The sequence below is a fragment of the Nuphar pumila genome, chromosome 8 (assembly GCF_984573655.1).
Source record: "Nuphar pumila chromosome 8, dmNupPumi1.hap1.1, whole genome shotgun sequence".
Lineage (NCBI taxonomy): Eukaryota > Viridiplantae > Streptophyta > Magnoliopsida > Nymphaeales > Nymphaeaceae > Nuphar > Nuphar pumila.
In genome coordinates, this window is record NC_143256.1 from 24,849,368 (window position 1) to 24,869,028 (window position 19,661).

Here is a 19,661-nt window from a genome sequence, read left to right on the forward strand (position 1 = left end):
GCAGGTGCCGATGTTTTCGCTCAGCCACTGTTGAGATGAATAGGCACATGAAGTTTGGGGTTGGATGCCATGATCTTGGTAGAATTGTAACAAACCTTTTGATTTAAACTCGAGAGCATTATCAATGCGAACAATCTTTACAATAGATTCAAACTGAGTTTTTATTTCAAGAATTAAGGATTTGATAATACTTGGAACTTCAGATCGTTCTTTTATTAAAAACACCCATGACAACTTAGAGAAATCATCAACAATAACAAGATAGTAACGACACTGAGTCCTAGTAGGAATCTTACTAGGACCCCATACATTTGCATGAAGAAGTTCAAAAACTTTATTACTAGACTGACTCTGACTCGAAGGGAACGAACTTCGATGATGCTTTCCCAACTGACATGCTTCACACTGAAATGATGTGGTGGAAGGAATTTGAGGAAAGACCGAACGAAGCTTTGACAATGAAGGATGACCAAGACGACGATGCCACTGAACAACACTGAATGAGTGTTCCACTGCAGTATGAACATTACCCATTGGATGATGTAGGTAGTAAACTCTATTTTCTTCATAGCCTACACCAATCATCTTCCCCGTCAGCAAATTCTGAAAATGACTACCCATCAGATCAAATATTACTCTACGGTTTTGTTCTCTTATAAGGCAACTAACAGAGAGTAAACTTTGAGGAAAGTTTGGAGCATGAATAACATTTTGCAACTCTAATAAGGAGGATATAGAAATATTTCCTTGACCAACGACCAGGGAGGAACTCCCATCGGCTAATGAGACTCCTCGATGAGCATTAATATCCTTTATATCTGAGAAAACAAGTGAATTTCCACACAAATGTCTGGATGCACCAGAGTCAATAATCCACTTACTGTCAGTCGGATGAAGATGATTTCCGGTTGAATAGGCAACACCAGCTACAGGAGTGGAACTCAAAGGACGAAGAGCTATCAACTCATCATATTCAGCACGACTAAGGGTGATACTACGGTCACTTGCAAAGATATTCTCCTGTACATTTGTTGCCTCGATAATAGTAACATTTGCTTTAGGAGCATATGACTTTGATGAAGAAGAGGTTGGCCGACCATGCTTATCCCAACAACGATCTTCTAAATGTCCAGATTTTCCATAGAATGTACATTGAAGCTTTCATCTGCCTCCCATACCACGTCCACGACCTCGTCCTCTGATATTCTGAATATTTCCACGCCCATAACCAGATGAGACAACAAGAGCAGATGACTGAGTCCCAGGCTGAGATTGTGGAAGAGAGATTGCAAGTCTACTCAGACGATTGTATGCATCAGCAAGAGTAGGAACATCTGATCCAGTCAACATTTAAACTTTTGCAACAGAAAATTTTGAAGAGAGACCTGTAAGAAAGCGAGCAACCATGGTTTGTTCTTGATGATCTTTTTGCTTCGAGCAACAAAGAGGCCTGTGAGCATTAAGTCTTTCAAACGCAGCTTTGACAGAGGCATAATATTGGGCCAAGGTCTGATTTCCCTGCTGCAAATTATATATTTTCTGTTCGACTTGCAGGATACGACTCACATTAGTTTCTTGTGAGTATGTATCACGAAGATTGTCCCACATCAATTTGGCTGTATTATAGTAGATCAATCCATCTGCAATATGGGGTTCGACACTATTCATGATCCATGACATAACTATGTCATTATCTTCATCCCACGTAACATATTTTCTCAATTTTTCAGTGGGTTCGTCTTCCAACAAAATATGTTTTCGACGATGTCTAGATACCGACATCATAAAAGTTCTGGACCACCTGGCATAGTTGGTTTCATTCAACCTTACGGAAGAGCCGTACGAGAAGGTGTTGGCAAAAGCCTTATACTCCCCAATATGTTCCATTTTAGAATCGCATTTCGAAGTTTCAGCCATACTGCTCACTTGAACAACAAGTGCTCAAGTAGAATTTTCCAACACAACAGGGAATCAGACCTGCTGTTTCCACAAAAAAAAATTGCCCACAAACAGCAGGGAATCACTCCTGCTGTTTTCATGACAGAAGGATAACTTAAACTAACATGCTTCACAGCACGAAACAAAACTCGACACAGCAGGGGATCACGACCATTGCTGTGCCCAAACACACCACGAGCAACGATAATATGCAGTCGCAAAAAAATAATCATGACAACTGCTGTTCTCCAAACATATAAGGCACGACAGCCAATAAATCTTCAGGGCACAGTTAAACAGATCAATCATATCTCGATCACACGCAACAACCCATTAAATAAATCTTGATCACACGCAATCAGCACATGAAATAAAAGCTGCTCTCAAACAGCAGGAAATCACGACAGGCACGCAACAACACAGGAAATGAAATCACGGCAGGCATGCAACAGCACAGAAACTTTCTGCTGCTCTCAAACAGCAGGAACACAACTCGGCAACAAACAAAAATTCACGTCACGGCAGGAACAGAACTCGACAACCAAAGATCACGGCCGGAAATCCAGGAAACCACGACAGGAGATCACGAAAACAAAAAAAACTCCAAACTGAGGAGCTCAAGGGTTACGGCTCCAGGAAATCCTCGCTGGGAGCTCCATCCTTAGATCTGACGACAGATCTGGGTAACATCCCAAATCTGTTATCAGATCTTCCACAACGTGCAATAGCAAACCTGATTTCAATCAGTCGAGGTTTTTTTTCGTTGGTGAATATCAGTCCTCTCGTGATCACGGTCCCGAGATCGAGGGCTCTGATACCATGTAGAAGGAAGATCGATGCACAGCCACCTGTGTAGAGAGAGAGAGAGAGAGAGAGAGAGAGAGAGAGAGTCGGTTGCACAATAGAAAACTCGTTAACCTGGATTAGGGCTTCTCTCTATATTAAATAGAGAGAGGCTAAAAAGAATAATTACATCTAAGCCCATTATGAAAACAAAATTTCAAAAAACCTCGAATATAAAAAAGACTTAAACTTAAAACCACCTATTCTCAACAAGAGCTATTGGATGTAAATGGGTGTATAAGGTCAAAACCAAGAGCGATGGGACATTAGAAAGATACAAAGCTATATTAGTTGCTAGAGGATATGCACAAGAATATGAAATAGATTATGAGGAAACCTTTACTCCAGTTGCTAGGATAACCTGTGTAAGAACCTTGATAGCTTTAGCTCTATTAAACAATGACCTATCTATCAACTAGATGTTAAAAATGCGTTTTTAAATGAGAATCTGTGTGAAGAAGTATTTATGGATCCTCCACCGGGTCGTGAGATTGATACATGAAAAATTCTTAGACTTAACAAAGCTCTTTATGTCATCAAACAAGCTCCAAAAGCTTGGTATGATTTTTTTAGTAAAGTTATTCTTGGTAATGGTTTTACCTCTTGTTATACTAATACTGCTATATTTGTTAAGTCTGCAGGAGATCGCATAACTATTTAATTCTTATATGTTGATGATATGATCATCACTTGTAATGATGAAAAGGGCATTGAGCTTATTAAAAATATTCTAAAAAATAATTTTGATATGTCTGACCTTGGATTTCTAAGGTATTTTTTAGGGATCGAAATTGCATATTTTCCTTGGGGGTATGTTTTGTCTTAGATGAAGCTTGCATTAGACATTATTGCTAAGTTTGGATTAATTGACTAAAAGAAGGTGAAAACTCTAGAAGTAATCAATGCCAAGATGAGAGCCAATGATGAAACTCCTTTAGAAGATCCTACTCTTTATCGTCACCTGATTGGATCACTAACATATTTGTCTATTATACTAGGTCAGATATTACTCATGTTGTTCACATTGCAAGCCAATTTCAGAATGCTCCTACTTCTATTCACATAGTTGCTGTCATGAGAATTATCAAATATTTAAAGAAAATTATAACAAAAGGACTATTGTTATCTTCATCTCCTAATTTAATTGCTTATACTGACTCTGGTTGGGGGTAACCCCAGTGATCATATTTCTACAACAAGTTATTGTATTTTTCTTGATAAATCATTAATCTCTTGGAGATGTAAGAAACAATAGAAGGTGTCCCTTTCTTCCATAGAGGCTGAGTACAGGGCGATGGTCACCACTACCACTGAACTTGTCTGGCTGAGAAGTCTGCTCATAGACTATGTCACAGGGACTCTGCCAACTGGGTGCCGCACTCGCATCGACGCGACGCGGGTGCGCGTGCAGGTGTGGCACCCGGTGCGGTCAACCTGACCCTGGGTGCGTTGACCGCACCCAAGATCATGTATGTCCAACTTTTGGACTTATATATATATATATATATATATATATTTTTGCTGCACCCCCACACCCAAGTTTTTTGAAAGTGCCGCACCCCCGCACCCGCACCCATGTGACATAGCTCAAGGATATGAGCATTCTTTTCTCTACCCCTTCGAAGTTGTGTTGCGATAATAAGAGTGCCATCTACGTTGCTAGCAACCACACTTTCTATGAACGAACAAAACATATAGAGATGGATTGCCACTATGTTCAAGATGAATTTTTACGGGAGACCATTCAATTACCTTATGTTACTTCAGAGTATCAGCTAGCGGACTTCTTCACCAAAGCTTTGTCATCGCCTCGTTTCTACTTTTTCCTTAGCTCACTGTGTGTTTGAAGGGGGTGTTAAAATATAATTGCCATTATATATATATATATTATAATACTCATTAAGGGTAAAATAGTCTTTTCACATGTATATATGCATATCTAATAGGGATATGCTTTTTTCACTTTCTTTATTTTTTATTTTCTTATTTTTTTATTTCTTTTTCATATTATAAAGAAGAGTCCACCATAGAGTCGTTGGACCCTCCAATGGTCAGAAATATGACCGTTGGAGGGGCTCCAACGACACTATGTGGAGTCCTTCTTTGGTTCCTTTTGTGTATAAATAAGAGGCTTTGTCTCACTACTTTGTAAGCTTGTTTAAGCTTTTCTCAATAAGAGTTTACATATTTTTTAACTCTCTCTCTCATATTGTGTGTGTTAGTCAATTGCCACTTTGTAGCTTATTGTATTTTTGCCCATTAGTGGCCTATTGCTTGTATGCTTGTGCATGTCTTAGTCACTTAGTGATACTATCTCTTGACATTAGCGTTTCATTACAAAAGGGGCACACAAAGAATGCTTACAAATGTTAAAAATAATATTTTATTGAGCATAAGCTTTACAAAAGAAGGGCAGGTTGGACCTCTCCAAATGACTATTTCTTGACTAGTCAACAAGTATTGACTAGTTCAACGAGAACAAAAAGTTTAAACTAACCTATTTACATGTGTGTATATATATATACATTTTTACAACTCTCTCTCAAACTTATGGTTGGATAACCGAAAGTTTGCCTAAGAGAAAGTGAAATCTAGGTGCAGCGAGAGGTTTGGTGAACAAATCCGCCAACTGATATTCTGATGTAACATAGAAAAAATCGATAGTGCCATGTAGATACTTTTCTCGTACATAGTGACAATCCATCTCAATATGTTGGTACGTTCATGAAAGGTCCTGTTGCTAGCAATGTAAATAGAACTTTTGTTGTCACAACACAACCATGATGGTCATTCAATCTGGATGCCCATATCAGCCAATAATCTTCTTAACTAGACCACCTCCATAGTGGTTGTAGCCATGACTCGGTATTCTGCTTTAATAGAAGAGAGAGAGATCTTTTGTTGCATCTTACACCGTCAGTACAATGACTCAGTATATATATGTATGTATACCTACACCCAAGTTTTTTGAAATTGCCATGTCGCACCCCCCGCACCCGCATTCTCATTGTGCTTATTTGGCATAGGTTCTATGCTAAATTAACCGTGACAAATCTATTTGTGGGTTTAGATTTACTTAATAATGGGTGAGTATTGAGATAGTACTCATTGATACCAAATTTATGGTGCACATATACAGATACAAAAACAGAAAATATAAAACCTATATGAAAATATAACACGGAAACAAGTAAAAACATGCATGCAACATAGGAAAAAGAAAAAAGAAGGAAATTAATAGAAACATGAGGAACCAGAATAAGAAAAGAAAGAAGAGCAAGTAGGTAGCTGGTGATCACTGGTCGTTAGAAGGGGTGTTAGCCTTTGTTAACTGACATGCCGCCATTTGCTAGTGACTGGTATATATATATATATATATATATATATATATATATATATATATATATATATATATATATATATATATAGAGAGAGAGAGAGAGAGAGAGAGAGAGAGAGAGAGAGAGAGAGAGAGAGAGAGAGTATGGTACAGGAACTGCCTGTTGCTTCGCAATTTCTTGATTTTTTGTGAATCAACCCTGTGGTTATGATATATATGATTTGTTTAGTCAAAAACATGCTTTAGATCGTCCCATTGTGTTGTATAAGCTGAATTTTTTAGGGCTATGAATTCAACAGCCATAATGTGCCAAAATTTCATGATTAACAAAATCACACATTTGTATTGAAACTGCTTAGTCCAAAGGATGTCCCCTATTAAATGAACCATGTTGAACACATCTATTGAGTTAGATTCATCAAATAAATCTCTCACCTATGAGATTTAGCTAGAGAGTACGGTACTATAAAGCATAGCCAATGTTTTTCCCATACTATAAGGAAAATGGAAACTTACAAAATGGGAACGGTGCTAAATTCCGGTCTTTCTTCAAAATTCTGACATTACAGATGTCATATGCTTGATTTTATGGGAATCACTTTTTGGAGCATTTGATTCCAATGCATGGACAAGTTTTTATAAGGTTTCAAAAATCAATGGCCTACAATTTTCATAAATTTTTGAGGCTCCAAATACCATTTTTTCATCCAAAATGCATGTTCCAAGTGTTGAATTCTAGTAAATCAATCATGCTGAACACATCTACAGGGTCAGAATTTTGAAAAAAACACTGGAAATCCATTAGCATGTTTTATTTAGCACCATGCCCATTTTGTAGGTTTTCATTTCCCTATATATATATATATATGAAAATTGGTTCTTCTTAACCTCTTTAAAGTGTGGACAGTGCTGGATTTGGATGTTGCAGGCCATGTTTGTTAAATCTGACCTTAGAGATGTATTCAACATGTTCCATTTGCTAGGGGGGACCAATTGTTGGATCATGTTTTTTCAATGAAAAAAAATGATTTTATGAGTCTTGAAATTTATAAAAATTTAGCTGTCAATTTTTGAAGCCTTATAAATACCTGCTCACGTCATAATTAGATTATCCAAAAGCCTATTTCTACTAAACAGAGCATATAGATCACATCTATAAGGTTAGATTAAAAAAAGATAACAAAAAAATTGAAAATTATGACTGTGCACCCTCCTGCCGTTAGGAGGAACCAATTACTATATATATATATAAAAGCAAGATCTTTTAAGGCTTTAAAATCAACAGGTAGATTCTTCACAAGTATTCATGCATCTAAAAATTGCATTTTTTATTGAAAATATCCAACAATCAATTCCTAGCAAATTAACCATGCCAAACATGTTTTCATGGTCAGATTTGCAAAAAAAGTGCTGGGAATTCTCAGTTTGCACGGTAGTAATTCTGTTGTATGATATGTGAAGTGCTTGCTAAACTCCAAATTCTGTCTTTTCTTCATTGTTTTGGGCAATCTGTGTGTTTTTGTTATGCATTTTTCATATGGTTTTCTGTTCTAATCTTCTGCATGTTCTTTTTCTATTTTAATGAATATGAGGCTTAATGAGTGTCTGAGTTATTCGAGTATATGTTTGATTTTAAGTACATTGGTTTGATGATGAAGGCTTGAAAGGTTGAGCTGATTTTACGATAACCATCTATAGCAGGAACTTTTATGTTTCTCCATGTTAGTCTGCTCTTTCTCTGACTAAAGACAAGTCTGGTTACTTGTTAGAATTGTAGCAGTTTTTCATCCCTAATGATACTGTACAACTTTGCTTCCTGATGTGTTCTTTGTAATGACTATTTTGATTGTTATGGACCAGATATGAACTACAAGCTATACAAGAATCCAAACTCGAATCAATGGGGCTTGAGGAGAAGGGGAGTTCAAGAAATGAAACAGCGTGTGAAGTGGAAATGATGGAAACAAGTAACAAACATGCATCAAATTCGTCTGAGGATGTTTGTTGATAATGTGCTTCTCTTGGTTGTGGAAATCATCATGCATTTTGGCCTGGATAAATATGACATTGCAATATGGAATAACCAAAGAAAGCCACATTGATTATGGTTTTGATGTTCCTCTTGCATCAAGCACTTGACCCAAGTTTGCCAAATCCAACATGTGTACATGACTAGTGCGAGGAAACTGGTATCCAATCTAAATTGGTTGAGTTTCATGTAGACATGATTGCAAATGAACCGAACCTCCATTAGGATGAAGTACTGAAGGATTGATGATAAATCCTTGAGTTTCTGGGTTACCAAACAAGTCACTGCTCTTACTAGTGAACATGGTAGTGATAATGATAGTAACAAGAGTATCAGCTGCAATTTAGCTGTAACCGATGGTGAGCGTTCTCATAACTTTTGCAAAGATATGTTGGAACCTGTGTTTTAAGAAAATGACATGCTATGGTTCATGGCAATGCTTTTGCAGTGTGTGCATAATGGTTAGTGCTACTAATTCTAACATTGAGATCCAAGTTTTTAATAGAAAATGTTACACACACTAAGTCTTGACTGTTACCACATTCCTTCTGTTGATACCAAACTGCCCTCTTATTTGAGCAGCATGACATGATGGGTAATTGATTTGGTTCTGTGGTGTGAGTTACCATGTCACTACTCTTTCTTATTACGATGTTGATGATTTTTATCATGTTAGTTGATGATGGTGGTAGTGGTGTTTGGTGGTGGTGGTGGTTGTAGTGTTGAGCACCTGAATGAATTAGGTGATGTGACGATTCTGGATTCTCCATGGAAAACTTTTTTATCAATTGTACATAATAACTAGTCAATCCAACGCCTGCAGATGTGATGAGTTGTGGAGCCTGATTCATAGTTTTTGCCCTTTTCAGAAATCCGGGGTTCCCCTCCCCCCCCCTGTTTTTTCTTGGGCTTATGTTTGAGACCCAGTTTCTTATGGATCAGACTCGATTTGGTTAGGGTTAGGGTTAGGGTTGTCGCCCTTGCCTTGTATAAATTCTCTCTTTTCTTTCCCTCTTGTAACAATCGAAAAAGAGCAATAAGATTTCTCTCTGGGCAGTCGTGGTTTTTTACTCTCTCTCGGATTTGATGAGAGGTTTTTTTACGTAAATCTGTGTGTTCTTCCTGTGTTTTATTTGGTCGTTCTTGTTCATTGTTTCCTTTGATTGTTTCTTGCTTGCGGTTTTCCTAACAAGATGTGCTAAATTTTCAGGTACAAGCATTACTCTTGATTCTGTAAACTGTCTGTTCTTCTCTATGGACCTTGAGCATTGTCATGGGTCTCTTTTTCTTCATAAGTGATCTAAAATTGGCTTTATCCATGAACAAATTTCATCTTGTTCTGTGATAGAGGATATTGTGTTTTTTCAATTCTCAGGGCATCTTATACTGCCAATGCAAGCACCCCTTGAAAGTGATGCACTAAACCTTTTCCATTTTTGGGTACTACTCAACTGGTCGACACTGTTGAGCTGCTTTTAGTGTGTGTGTGTGTGTGTGTGTGTGTGGATGTAGACAAGCAGCATGACCTGCTTAGGTTTTCTAGATGGAAATAAAGTCCACATCAATCACTTCCCACATAGAACATTGTTCATCTGTTTGATTTCAAGTCGTATTCAGGGATCCTACTCTAGGGCAAAGTGTGTCAAAAATAATTAGATGAACCTTATGTTAAATAAACAATATATCAACACTGACAATTTCTCAGCCAATGAAAGCATTGCTGCGATTTTAGGGACTTCTAATTTTTTCATGTTTTATCACAAGAACTTGAGAAATATAAACAAATGCAAAAGATAAAAATAATAATTGTAAATATAAAAGAATGCATCAGATAAAAGTTTTAAGCATGAATAAAATATGTTGTACAAATGATAAAGCATTGAACTACGGACACAAGTTAGCCTTTTATTATAATAAATAATAAAATGTTCCAATTTATAAATAGTAAATATTCTTGGCCTATAACTTCTGGCATTAATGGATAAATAGCATAATAAATTCAAATTTCAAGTGAATCATGATATATTCAATCTTAATCAAAAAGTCAGAATTATTGCCGACTTCCAGCCTTAATATTATGGCAATGCTGTGGGAAAAAACCGGAGAAATGTGCTGTGGACCATGTCCCTGTGAAAGATTGCAAATCTTCGTCTCTTTTCTTTTAGGTATATTTTGTAGCTGTGTAAATATTTGAACCTTGTAAAGTGCTTACAAACAGCAGTATACAACAGGATTAAGTACTAAGTTGCTGTTTCATAATGGATCTGTCATCATTGATAAGAGACGGTTCATGGTCTGGGTGTTAACACTTCTACTTGTGGGGTTTCAAGTTTCAACCTCCATTTTCCATGTAGGCTAGCTGCCTAAAGAAAGGGTTGGTGATATGCAACATGGAAGCACCCATGTTGGTGGGCCCACCTTGACTGGTTCAATCTCTTGTGGAAGACTACTTGATTGACATAGTGAGCACCCACTGAACTGCGGACCCCACCTCCACTGATAACCCCACCAGAAAATAATGTCACTAGTGCCATTTCGTGTGTATTGTGAAACGTCCAACTTTGTTCCTTGGGATTATTTCGTGCAATGCTTTGGTTACTTGGAGAGAGAGAGAGAGAGAGAGAGAGAGAGAGAGAGAGAGAGAGAGAGTAAACAATTATGGACCAATAAAATGGCATGGCTGCAGGCTTCTTTCATTTTCACAGGAGACAGGGCAGAGCTAGTTTTGTCCTTGCTGAAGAGAGGTGGTTCGGCTGTCTTAATAAGAAAGAAAATCATCCTCTGGATTGAAATCATACCTTAAGGGGCTAGCTCCTTATAAATAAAATCCAAAGCATGACATCACTATGCTTTATACTCTACCAGAATCTTGATATCAATGGCACTGTTTGAGTGGCAATTAGTGGTCTAATTATGGTTAAGGTTTTATTAATTGGTCAGTTAAATTTTGACACACATTTTTCTGGTTGCTGTCTGGAATGTAAACGGGTCAGATTGGTGTCTGTATAGTCAGATGTAAGGGATTCAGAGTCGGATCAGACTTGGATGCATAGAGTCTATATTGAGCCTTGATCTGATTAGAGTATATAGTCTAATTCATCCACCACATACATATAATTTGGTCAGATCATGTTGGACTTTAAGCCAGAATTGAATTCGATTTTGGGCTCAGATGCAAGAATGCTACCACCAAACCCGAGTCTGATTATCATTTGGATCTGGTTTTGCATACCAAATCTGACTAAACAGTTTTGGATTCTGTCAGATATCCAACCATAATCTGAACCATTTATATCATGATAAAAAAGGCAGATTTTGACAGTGCTGACTGCTTCTTCCCAGGTTCGACTACCACCGGGTGTGTGGGTGCCTTTAACTGGTGGGCTAGATAAGGGCTTGGGTGTAGGTGACCTCACCCAGGGTTTACCTCTCAAGAGGGCCAGCCCATAAGTAATCCGTTTTTCGGCAATGGTTCCTCCTCATCAAAAGTGATGGAACAATACCAACAGTGGCTCCGCGTGGTTGGTAGGAGCTGTCAGTGCAGTCTCCTTGTGGTGGTACGTTGCAGGTTTAAACCCCAGTGGTACGTTGAATAATAACTGGTGGGGGTCTGCCTAACCCCAGCTTGCCTTTCAAAAAAAAAATGTGATGGAACAACAAATCAACGAACTCACTGTTGTTGATGAGGTTGCAGGAAGATAGGGATGAAGCTGCAGGTTTCCATCCTCTCCACACTAAAAGCTAAGTTTGTTCACCATCAATGCTAAAGTCCACGGACCACTAGCCTCTCAAATTACAAATAGAAGCTGGTGCAGTGAAACTACTGATAGGTTGATCCAGAAGCGGAACCAAAAGTTAAGTTTCTCAAAGGCAGGGTTCTTTTGGATTTAATATGAAAAGTGAAGTAGATCTTGGGAGGGGGAAAAAACACTCTCAAGACTTTGTTATTGGCTAAAGTGACTTTTTATTTCAAATGATGACTCTTTTCTAAAGATATATATGATTTTCCTTTCTTTACTTATTAGACATGGCATATGGCACAATTGTATTGGTTTAAATATCCATTAATAGTGTTAGGCTTTAAATAGCCACTGATAGCCAATGTTATTGGTGCCACATAACAATCATAAAGCAGCATCTAAGAGACTTTCATTATGGCTCTTGGTTCTAGCAGCTTGACCATCCTCCTAGTACGGGATCCACTCATCCCTATATTGTTAAAAAAAAAACTCAGCTGATCCTTATCCGGCCCAACATCAGTATGGCTCAAATGATCTAGATCTATATACGTTCAACAACCAAAATGGTCCAGATCCATATCGGAAATCATAAAGATAAGCCTGATATTGGCTCTTCTTGTAAAACTGACCAGCAAAAAACGTGGGCTGGCAAAACCAAATCTTATCATCTTGATAAGATCCCAGTTGGTCATGTAATGTGATTATATAAAGGGAACCTCCCTCTCATTGGTAAAATTTGTTTTGTTTTTTGGTTTTTTCTTCTCTTTTCTATTATCATGAGTGACTCCATTATCGTGTGCTTGAGAAACTCAATGACTCGGCTTACCTTTACATGATATCAGAGCTGATGGCATCTTCTTCATCGGTCTCTGCAGGATCGTTAGTTCCAAACGAGGCTATTCAATGAAATGTTTTCTCGAAACTAGTTTTCATCAAACTAGACCACAACAATTATCTTTTGTGAAAATCTCAGATTGAGTCCGTTATATACTCAAAAAATCTGATAAAGTATGTGGATGGAACGTCTCAGTCCACTATTCAATACATTCACGGTAATCACTCCTCTCAAGTTTTAAATTCAGAATATGCTTTGTGGTAGAGGGCATATCAGCTTGCCTTGAGTTGAATTAAAGCAATAGTATGTGAATTTATTCTTTCTCAAATTATTCACATACCTATTGCATGTGAGGTCTGGATTGCCTTGGAAGGCTCGTATGTATCCCACTCAAGTCTACGTATATTTCAGCTCAAACGAGATCTGCAAAACATTAAGAAAAATGACAAGTCTATGTTAGACTATCTGAATGAGATTAAGCTTTTGGTGAATTCTTTGTGTGTCCTCGATGAGAGAGTATCCTACAATGATTTGGTTGGATACACCTTAAATGGTCTGACATAGGACCATGAGAGCTTTGTGACTACAGTAAGTCACCACTATGACACTTTTTCCTGATTTTGTTGACATCTATGAGATATTAAAACAAGAAAAGAGGCTTCAGATTTTGGCCCCTAAGCCTCATGTTCGCAATAAAAATTCAAACACAGCGTTCTTGACTCAACTAGGAAGAAGCCATGGAAATTTTTATCATGACCGTGGCCGAAATAAAAATTTTGGCTGAGGAAATCAAAGTTTTTACCAAAATGATGGTGGTCAGTATGATTGATCTAATAGAGTAGACCATGATGAATCACAAGTCATTTGTCAATTTTGTAGAAGAAGAAATCACACTGCTCCACAGTGTTACGATATTTCCAAGGCCTTTGCAGCTATAGCACTGAACAATGCAGTTGGTCCGAACTAGTATCTTGATAGTGGAGTGTCTCACCATATGACTGTCAATGAAGGCAATCTGACAAATAAGAAGAGTACCCCAACACTAATGGTATAATGGTAATAACGTTCCTTTCATAGGCATCAATAATGTTATTCTACCCTCCAAGAATAAGTCTTTAATTTTGAAGAATGTATTACATGTTATCAATGTAAAAAAAAAATTGATCTCCGTTTCCAAGCTTGCTAGAGATCATAAATGCTTTTTTGAGCTTCATTCTCATGGATTTTATGTGAAGGAATGTCAGAATGGGAGAATTATTCAAACTGGTCCGATTAAGTCAGGGATATACGTCTGCCAAGGCACAAGGAGAACGCAATTCAAAAGGGTATAACTTATGTTGTGGAGAAATTTTTTTCTTCTAAGTCTGGCACGCTAGGCTTGGCCACCATGGACATAAAACTTTATTATCTTAAGACAAGATGATTATTTAAATTGTGTTGATCATAAAAGTGATGAACTATGTTCTTCATAAATGATTGCAAAAATGCATAAGATTTGTTTGAAATGTCTAATCATGTCTCTATAGCACTCCGCTAGAAATAATTCATGCCGACCTTTGGGGACCAACTTTAGTTGCATCAAGAGAAGGATATAGGTATTATTTTCTCATGGTTGATGATTTTTTTCAGATTTTCTTGTTTATTTCTTTTAATAAAAAAATCATATAATTTTGTCTACTTTCAAAATTTCAAAAAAATAGTTGAAAAGCAGGTGGGGCAGTCTATTAAAAATTTTCACTTTGATGGAGGAGGTGAATTTGTTAACAAGGAATTTGATATGTTAAGTTAGAATGAGATTAGAAGATGGTTATCCGGCCCACACACACCACAACAAAATGGTGTGGTGGAATGGAAGCGTAGGCATATAATTGAAAGTAGATTATGTATACTTTTCTCTACGCCATTTGAATTTGTTTTCTGGGTGGATGCTTTTAGATATGCAGTTTATGTAATTAATCATCTACCAAGCTCTACCACAAAGGGAAAGACTTCTTATGAATTATTTTTTGGAAAATGTCACAACTATGTGAAAGTGCAGTAGGATCGAGGCAACGAGCACTAGAGGGGAGGGGGGGGAATAGTGCTTTTAAATATCGTTTTCGGAATTTTGACGGATTTTGCAATTCGCAAAGCAAACACAGAAAGAATACAATAATTTATCCTGGTTCGGTCTTTCCCGACCTACATCCAGTTCCCAAGCAAAACCAGCTTGAGATTTCCACTATCAACCTTGTGTAACTACAAGATCATACAGACCAAATTCGGTCCCACTTTTAGTAACGCACCTACTGAAAGCAAACAACTCCTTTAAACCAATGAGTCCTTCCTTTTACAGAAAAAATGAAATAAGTAATAATTTACAAAACAACCTACGAGCCCTTCTTATGAATGCAAATGAGATGCAATTGGCTTTTGAGGTTGTTGGAATACTCTACTCACGAATTCACTATCTTTCAAAGGAATTTGAGTGAAAAACTAAAGTAAAAAATATCAAGTGAGTGAGAAAATGAATATGAGTGAAAAACAAAGAGTAATTCAATGTAATTCGATTGGATTTGATATTTTTGAATGTAGAATGCACTCATATTTATAGTTGAAAGATTTCATACGTTGAGGGTATGAAAGGGTGTCAAAACAGTTCATTTTGAATGATCAAAACGTTTAAAAAATAAAAAGACACGCCTTTTAAAAGTTTCAGGAAAAACGCCAAAATTAGTCGACTGGAACAATAGTTAGTCGACTGATAGTTAACTATTAGTAGACTGACAGTTATCGTCGGTCGACTAATGTGTTTATCAAGCCGTTTGAAAATATGAAGTTTTGAAACTTAGTCGACTAGAGAAAAAATTAGTCGATTGATAATATCATCAGTAGACTGAAAAACCTTTCAGTCGACTGCTGCTAATTTTTTTCTGAAAATACATGTTCTGTTCGGTTGACTGATAAAATCATTAGTCGACTGCTGCTAAATTTTCAGAAAACAGACATTCTGTCCGATCGACTGATAAAACCTTCGGTCGACTAATTTGACAAAAATGATATTTTGTTTAGAAAATTCAGCGCGAAAGGATTAGTCGACTGGTGAGTCTATTGGTCGACTAATAAACACGAAAAATTAAATAAAGAGTTTTCTAAAAAGATTTTCATGAAGGGTTCTTTTAGAAAAGTTTTTATAAAGATTTTTTAGGTGAAATGCAACCGAAATATGCACTCTAAGTAAGGCTCTTACAAGAATCTAAGACTTTTAATGAATTTAACATATGCACACTAGTCTTCAAAGATTCTTCATCGAATTCTTCAATGCTTGTCATCTTTTTTCATTGCCTTAGCTAAAATGCAGTTGATTCACTTGTTCATCATCAAAACCTTGAACTTGAAGTATCATGTACGACTTCATTGTCGTAACAATCTCTCCCTTTTTGATGATGACAAACTAATCAAAGATGGAGCATTTAGATGCATAGATGGAGATTTTACTCCCCCTATCAATATGATGCATAACATTAAAAGTTAGTACATTCAAAGCACATATATCACATATTGATTGGTTTGTATTTCCATCATTACTTCATGCATTTTTAAAACTTTTTCATAAATGCAATTTTCAATGCTTTCACATGAGGTAATTTTCATGTCATGATGCAATATGCAATTTCTATCTTTTTCTCTTAATTTCTCATGCAAGTTCTATCTTTTTCTCCTAATTTCTCATACAATACAAGTTCTATCTTTTTCTCCTAATTTCTCTTTTTCTCCTAATTTCTCATGCAAGTTCTATCTTTTTCTCCCTCTTTGTCATAATAAAAAAGAGTAAGCGCAGACAATGCAAAAAAATATTATAACCCATAAAGTATCAAAGTTCAGTAAGGACATTAATCAAAGATCAAGAGAAGTGTTGCTTGATGATCTCCTTGAGTTCAGCAATATATTTCTGAATTGAAGAAAGTTGTTGAGTCACATCTTCATGAAAAGTGTGTTAATGTAGTTCCAAAGCTTCCATTCGCTGCAAAACTTCATCATTGTCTTGACTAGTAGAGAATTTCTTTCATTTTGCTTGAGATGAAGGTGTCACAGAAGATGATAAGGGTTCAGAGGGTGATGGTTTAGATGGTTCAGTTTGATCAATATACCAGTTTAAAGGAGGCAGATATTTGATTTTCATACGTTTAAAAATAGTTTGATCAAAGAACTCCTTTTGTTCAATATATTTTTCATTGGTTAAGGGTACTTTGAAATATCTGAAAATACGAGTAAGAAGACATCCATATGGAAGAAAAGGTTTTTGTTTCAACAAATTAGTAAAATACATGTTGGCCCAATTTACAGAAATATTTCCAAATAAGACATAAAGAGTCGTAGATAGATCTGTAGAATAGTAATCAAAAGAACCAGTTTTAGGTAGAACATGTGGGCAAGAATTTGTCTAGCAATGCGTGCACGAGTTTGAAGATTGGTATTTTTAAAAGGAGGGCAATAAGGTGCACCGGGAAGAAGAATTTGTTCAAAAATTCTTTTATCATTAAGTTCAATAGTATTGAAAAGAGTGTCTGAAGGTGGTATGTCTAGGATTTGTCCAACCAGTTTAGAATCAAACTCAATTTCAACATCGCGAACAAGAGAGGAAAGAAATCAAGTTTCATGGCGTTTCTGTACTTGTTCGCTGTTGTGATTGCATTGTAGATGCTTTGTTTGTTATTACCTGTTGGATCTTGTTGTCGCCCTCAGGCAAGCCTTGTAGGGTGTGCAGGTGCGCGTACCATATTTCGTGCCTTTTGAAAAGGTGAAAAATTATGTATAAGTACTAAAAGCTTGAGAGGAGGTGCTTCCTTGTGCAAGGCTAACTTCTCGAGAACAAAATTCTGCTTATAAAGCTTGTGATCTATTTATGTGTTGCTAGATGCAACTAATTGTACCCAGAGTCAGTTACTCGAAAGGAATGATTGGATCCACGGCAATCTCAAGATCCGTTTAAGATTTCATGTTTCGTAGTATTTGAGCATGCCGAGTATATTACTGCTTTTAAGTTATACGAAACACTGTGTGAGGTTATCCTTCGGAAAACCCATAACCTGCTATCCTAGTTGTACCTTGAGTCAGGTACGGTATATACATTATGATAAGAAGTATGTGAGGTCATTGTGCACCTCAAAGTGTGCAATATGCACATTGTTGAAATAAGTGAAAATAATGATGTTCGCCTCTATAGGCCAAATGCTCAAAGAGCAATGCATGTCATGTATGAAATAAATGAATTCCAACATATTAAATGTTACTCTCTTATCGTAGTCATACCTTTAGATAGGTACGTCCATACTTTTGGACAAGTACGTCACATTGGTGTTACGATGTTTGGATAATGAGGTTATGGCAACCTCAAAGCATGCATACGGTACAATGCTGAGATCACATAAATGGTGACAACTCGCCTTCACAGGCAAGATGCTAGAATGGTTCTAGCAGACCTAAGCATATAGAATGGGGCGACAGTTAAGAAACCCCCGTCGTGCCTATTCGACCTTCATGGTTTATCAAGAGTGAAGATTGATGGTACAAAAACTCCGATGGACAGGTTGTTAACAAAAACCCCACTGGCAAAAAATTCTGTTTTCTAGTCATCGGAGTTAGGAGAATTGGGATTACCATAAATTATCCTAGGTGGTAACTCCCAGGTACTTTTGTAGAAGTTGGATGCATCCATGAACCATGAATGCCTTTGGAGATTTACTCTCTTGGTCACTGACCGTCCCCTTAGGAGCAGACTCAGTCAGCCATCTCGGTTAATGAAAAGCTCTTGACATAATAAACCCCTGAATCGGTCTCAGTTGTTTCTATGTTTCACGTCTGTGCATACCCATAGGCCAGTTAATATCAGAACTTAAAGAATATCTCATTCAAAATAACTGTAGATGATTGAGATTCATACTACTTACACTGCTGTTTATATTTTGTGAAGAATATCTCTTTCAAGACAGTAGATCTTTGTATATGTTGCACCTGCTAGAATAGATTACATATTATACTTATTGCTTTCAATGAAATAAATTGCTTATATCATGAATGTCCTACTTTATTTTATTTTACTTTGTTTATTCGTGCACCTACTGGTTTGTTATAAAACTGACACATTTCATGGGTAGGTGACAAGTAAGACTTTACAGGCGGCCGATGGCGCGATGCAACATGACTCAAGATTTTTCTTCTTTCTGTTGACGTCTTGGTTTTGAGTTTTGAGTTCTCTTTAGATTTTTGGATTGTGAGAAATAATGCTTATCATTTTGTAATAAACTAAAATTTTTATTAATAAGTTATGGTTTTGTTTTGCACTTACTTTGAGTAATGGTTTTATGGATGATGATAATTTTACTGCTAACGTGCTCAGAATTTGTTAACTTGTGCTTCTTTATAAATTGCTTTCGCTGTCGATTTTAAAAGTAAAAACTTTAATCTTTAAAAAGTTTTTCGTCACTATTTTTGAAATCACAAGTTAAAATTTTTGGGCGTTACAACTTGGTATCAGAGCCAGATGAGAAAGAGGTGAATCTTGACCATTGAGCATTTCATCACGTAAGTAAGTACTTTATATTTTATAACATGTTTAGATTAAATTGTATTCTTGTTTCTATTGGTAGTACGATTCGAAAGATGGATTTGTTCGCTGGTCCTAGTGGTAGTCACAGTAGGGGCGCGGGTAGGTCACGTGGCCGCTTTGTAAGAGAGAAGGGCTTCTTCACTAAAATGAATGGACATAGGATGTTTAGGGCTGGTTACTAGGCTAACCGCCCATCCCTACCCACCTTTACGGATGATCAAGGCTTTTCGCTATCGGCCGCCTACCAGATACCCTTAGCAGCAACGTGGGCTGAAGTTTATGCCCGAGAGGGTAGACCCTATGAGGAGTCACCTCCCTTCACCCCTAAGCGCAGATTTAGGTGCACA

At 37.0% G+C, this 19,661-nt stretch overlaps 1 protein-coding gene across 2 annotated transcripts in view; it reads left to right on the forward strand.

Moving 5' to 3' along the window:
- Positions 1-8,587, forward strand: part of LOC149829814 (BSD domain-containing protein) — a 52,234-nt gene extending 43,647 nt beyond the window's left edge. For both annotated transcript variants that reach the window (XR_016433599.1, XM_090015640.1), the window contains one exon: positions 7,982-8,587. Coding sequence is in view for 1 of the 2 variants with exons in the window: in XM_090015640.1 (XP_089871766.1) it covers positions 7,982-8,129 (148 nt within the window). In the remaining variant the exon portion in view is untranslated. The remainder of the gene's footprint in view (positions 1-7,981) is intronic.
- Positions 8,588-19,661: the final 11,074 nt, after the last annotated feature.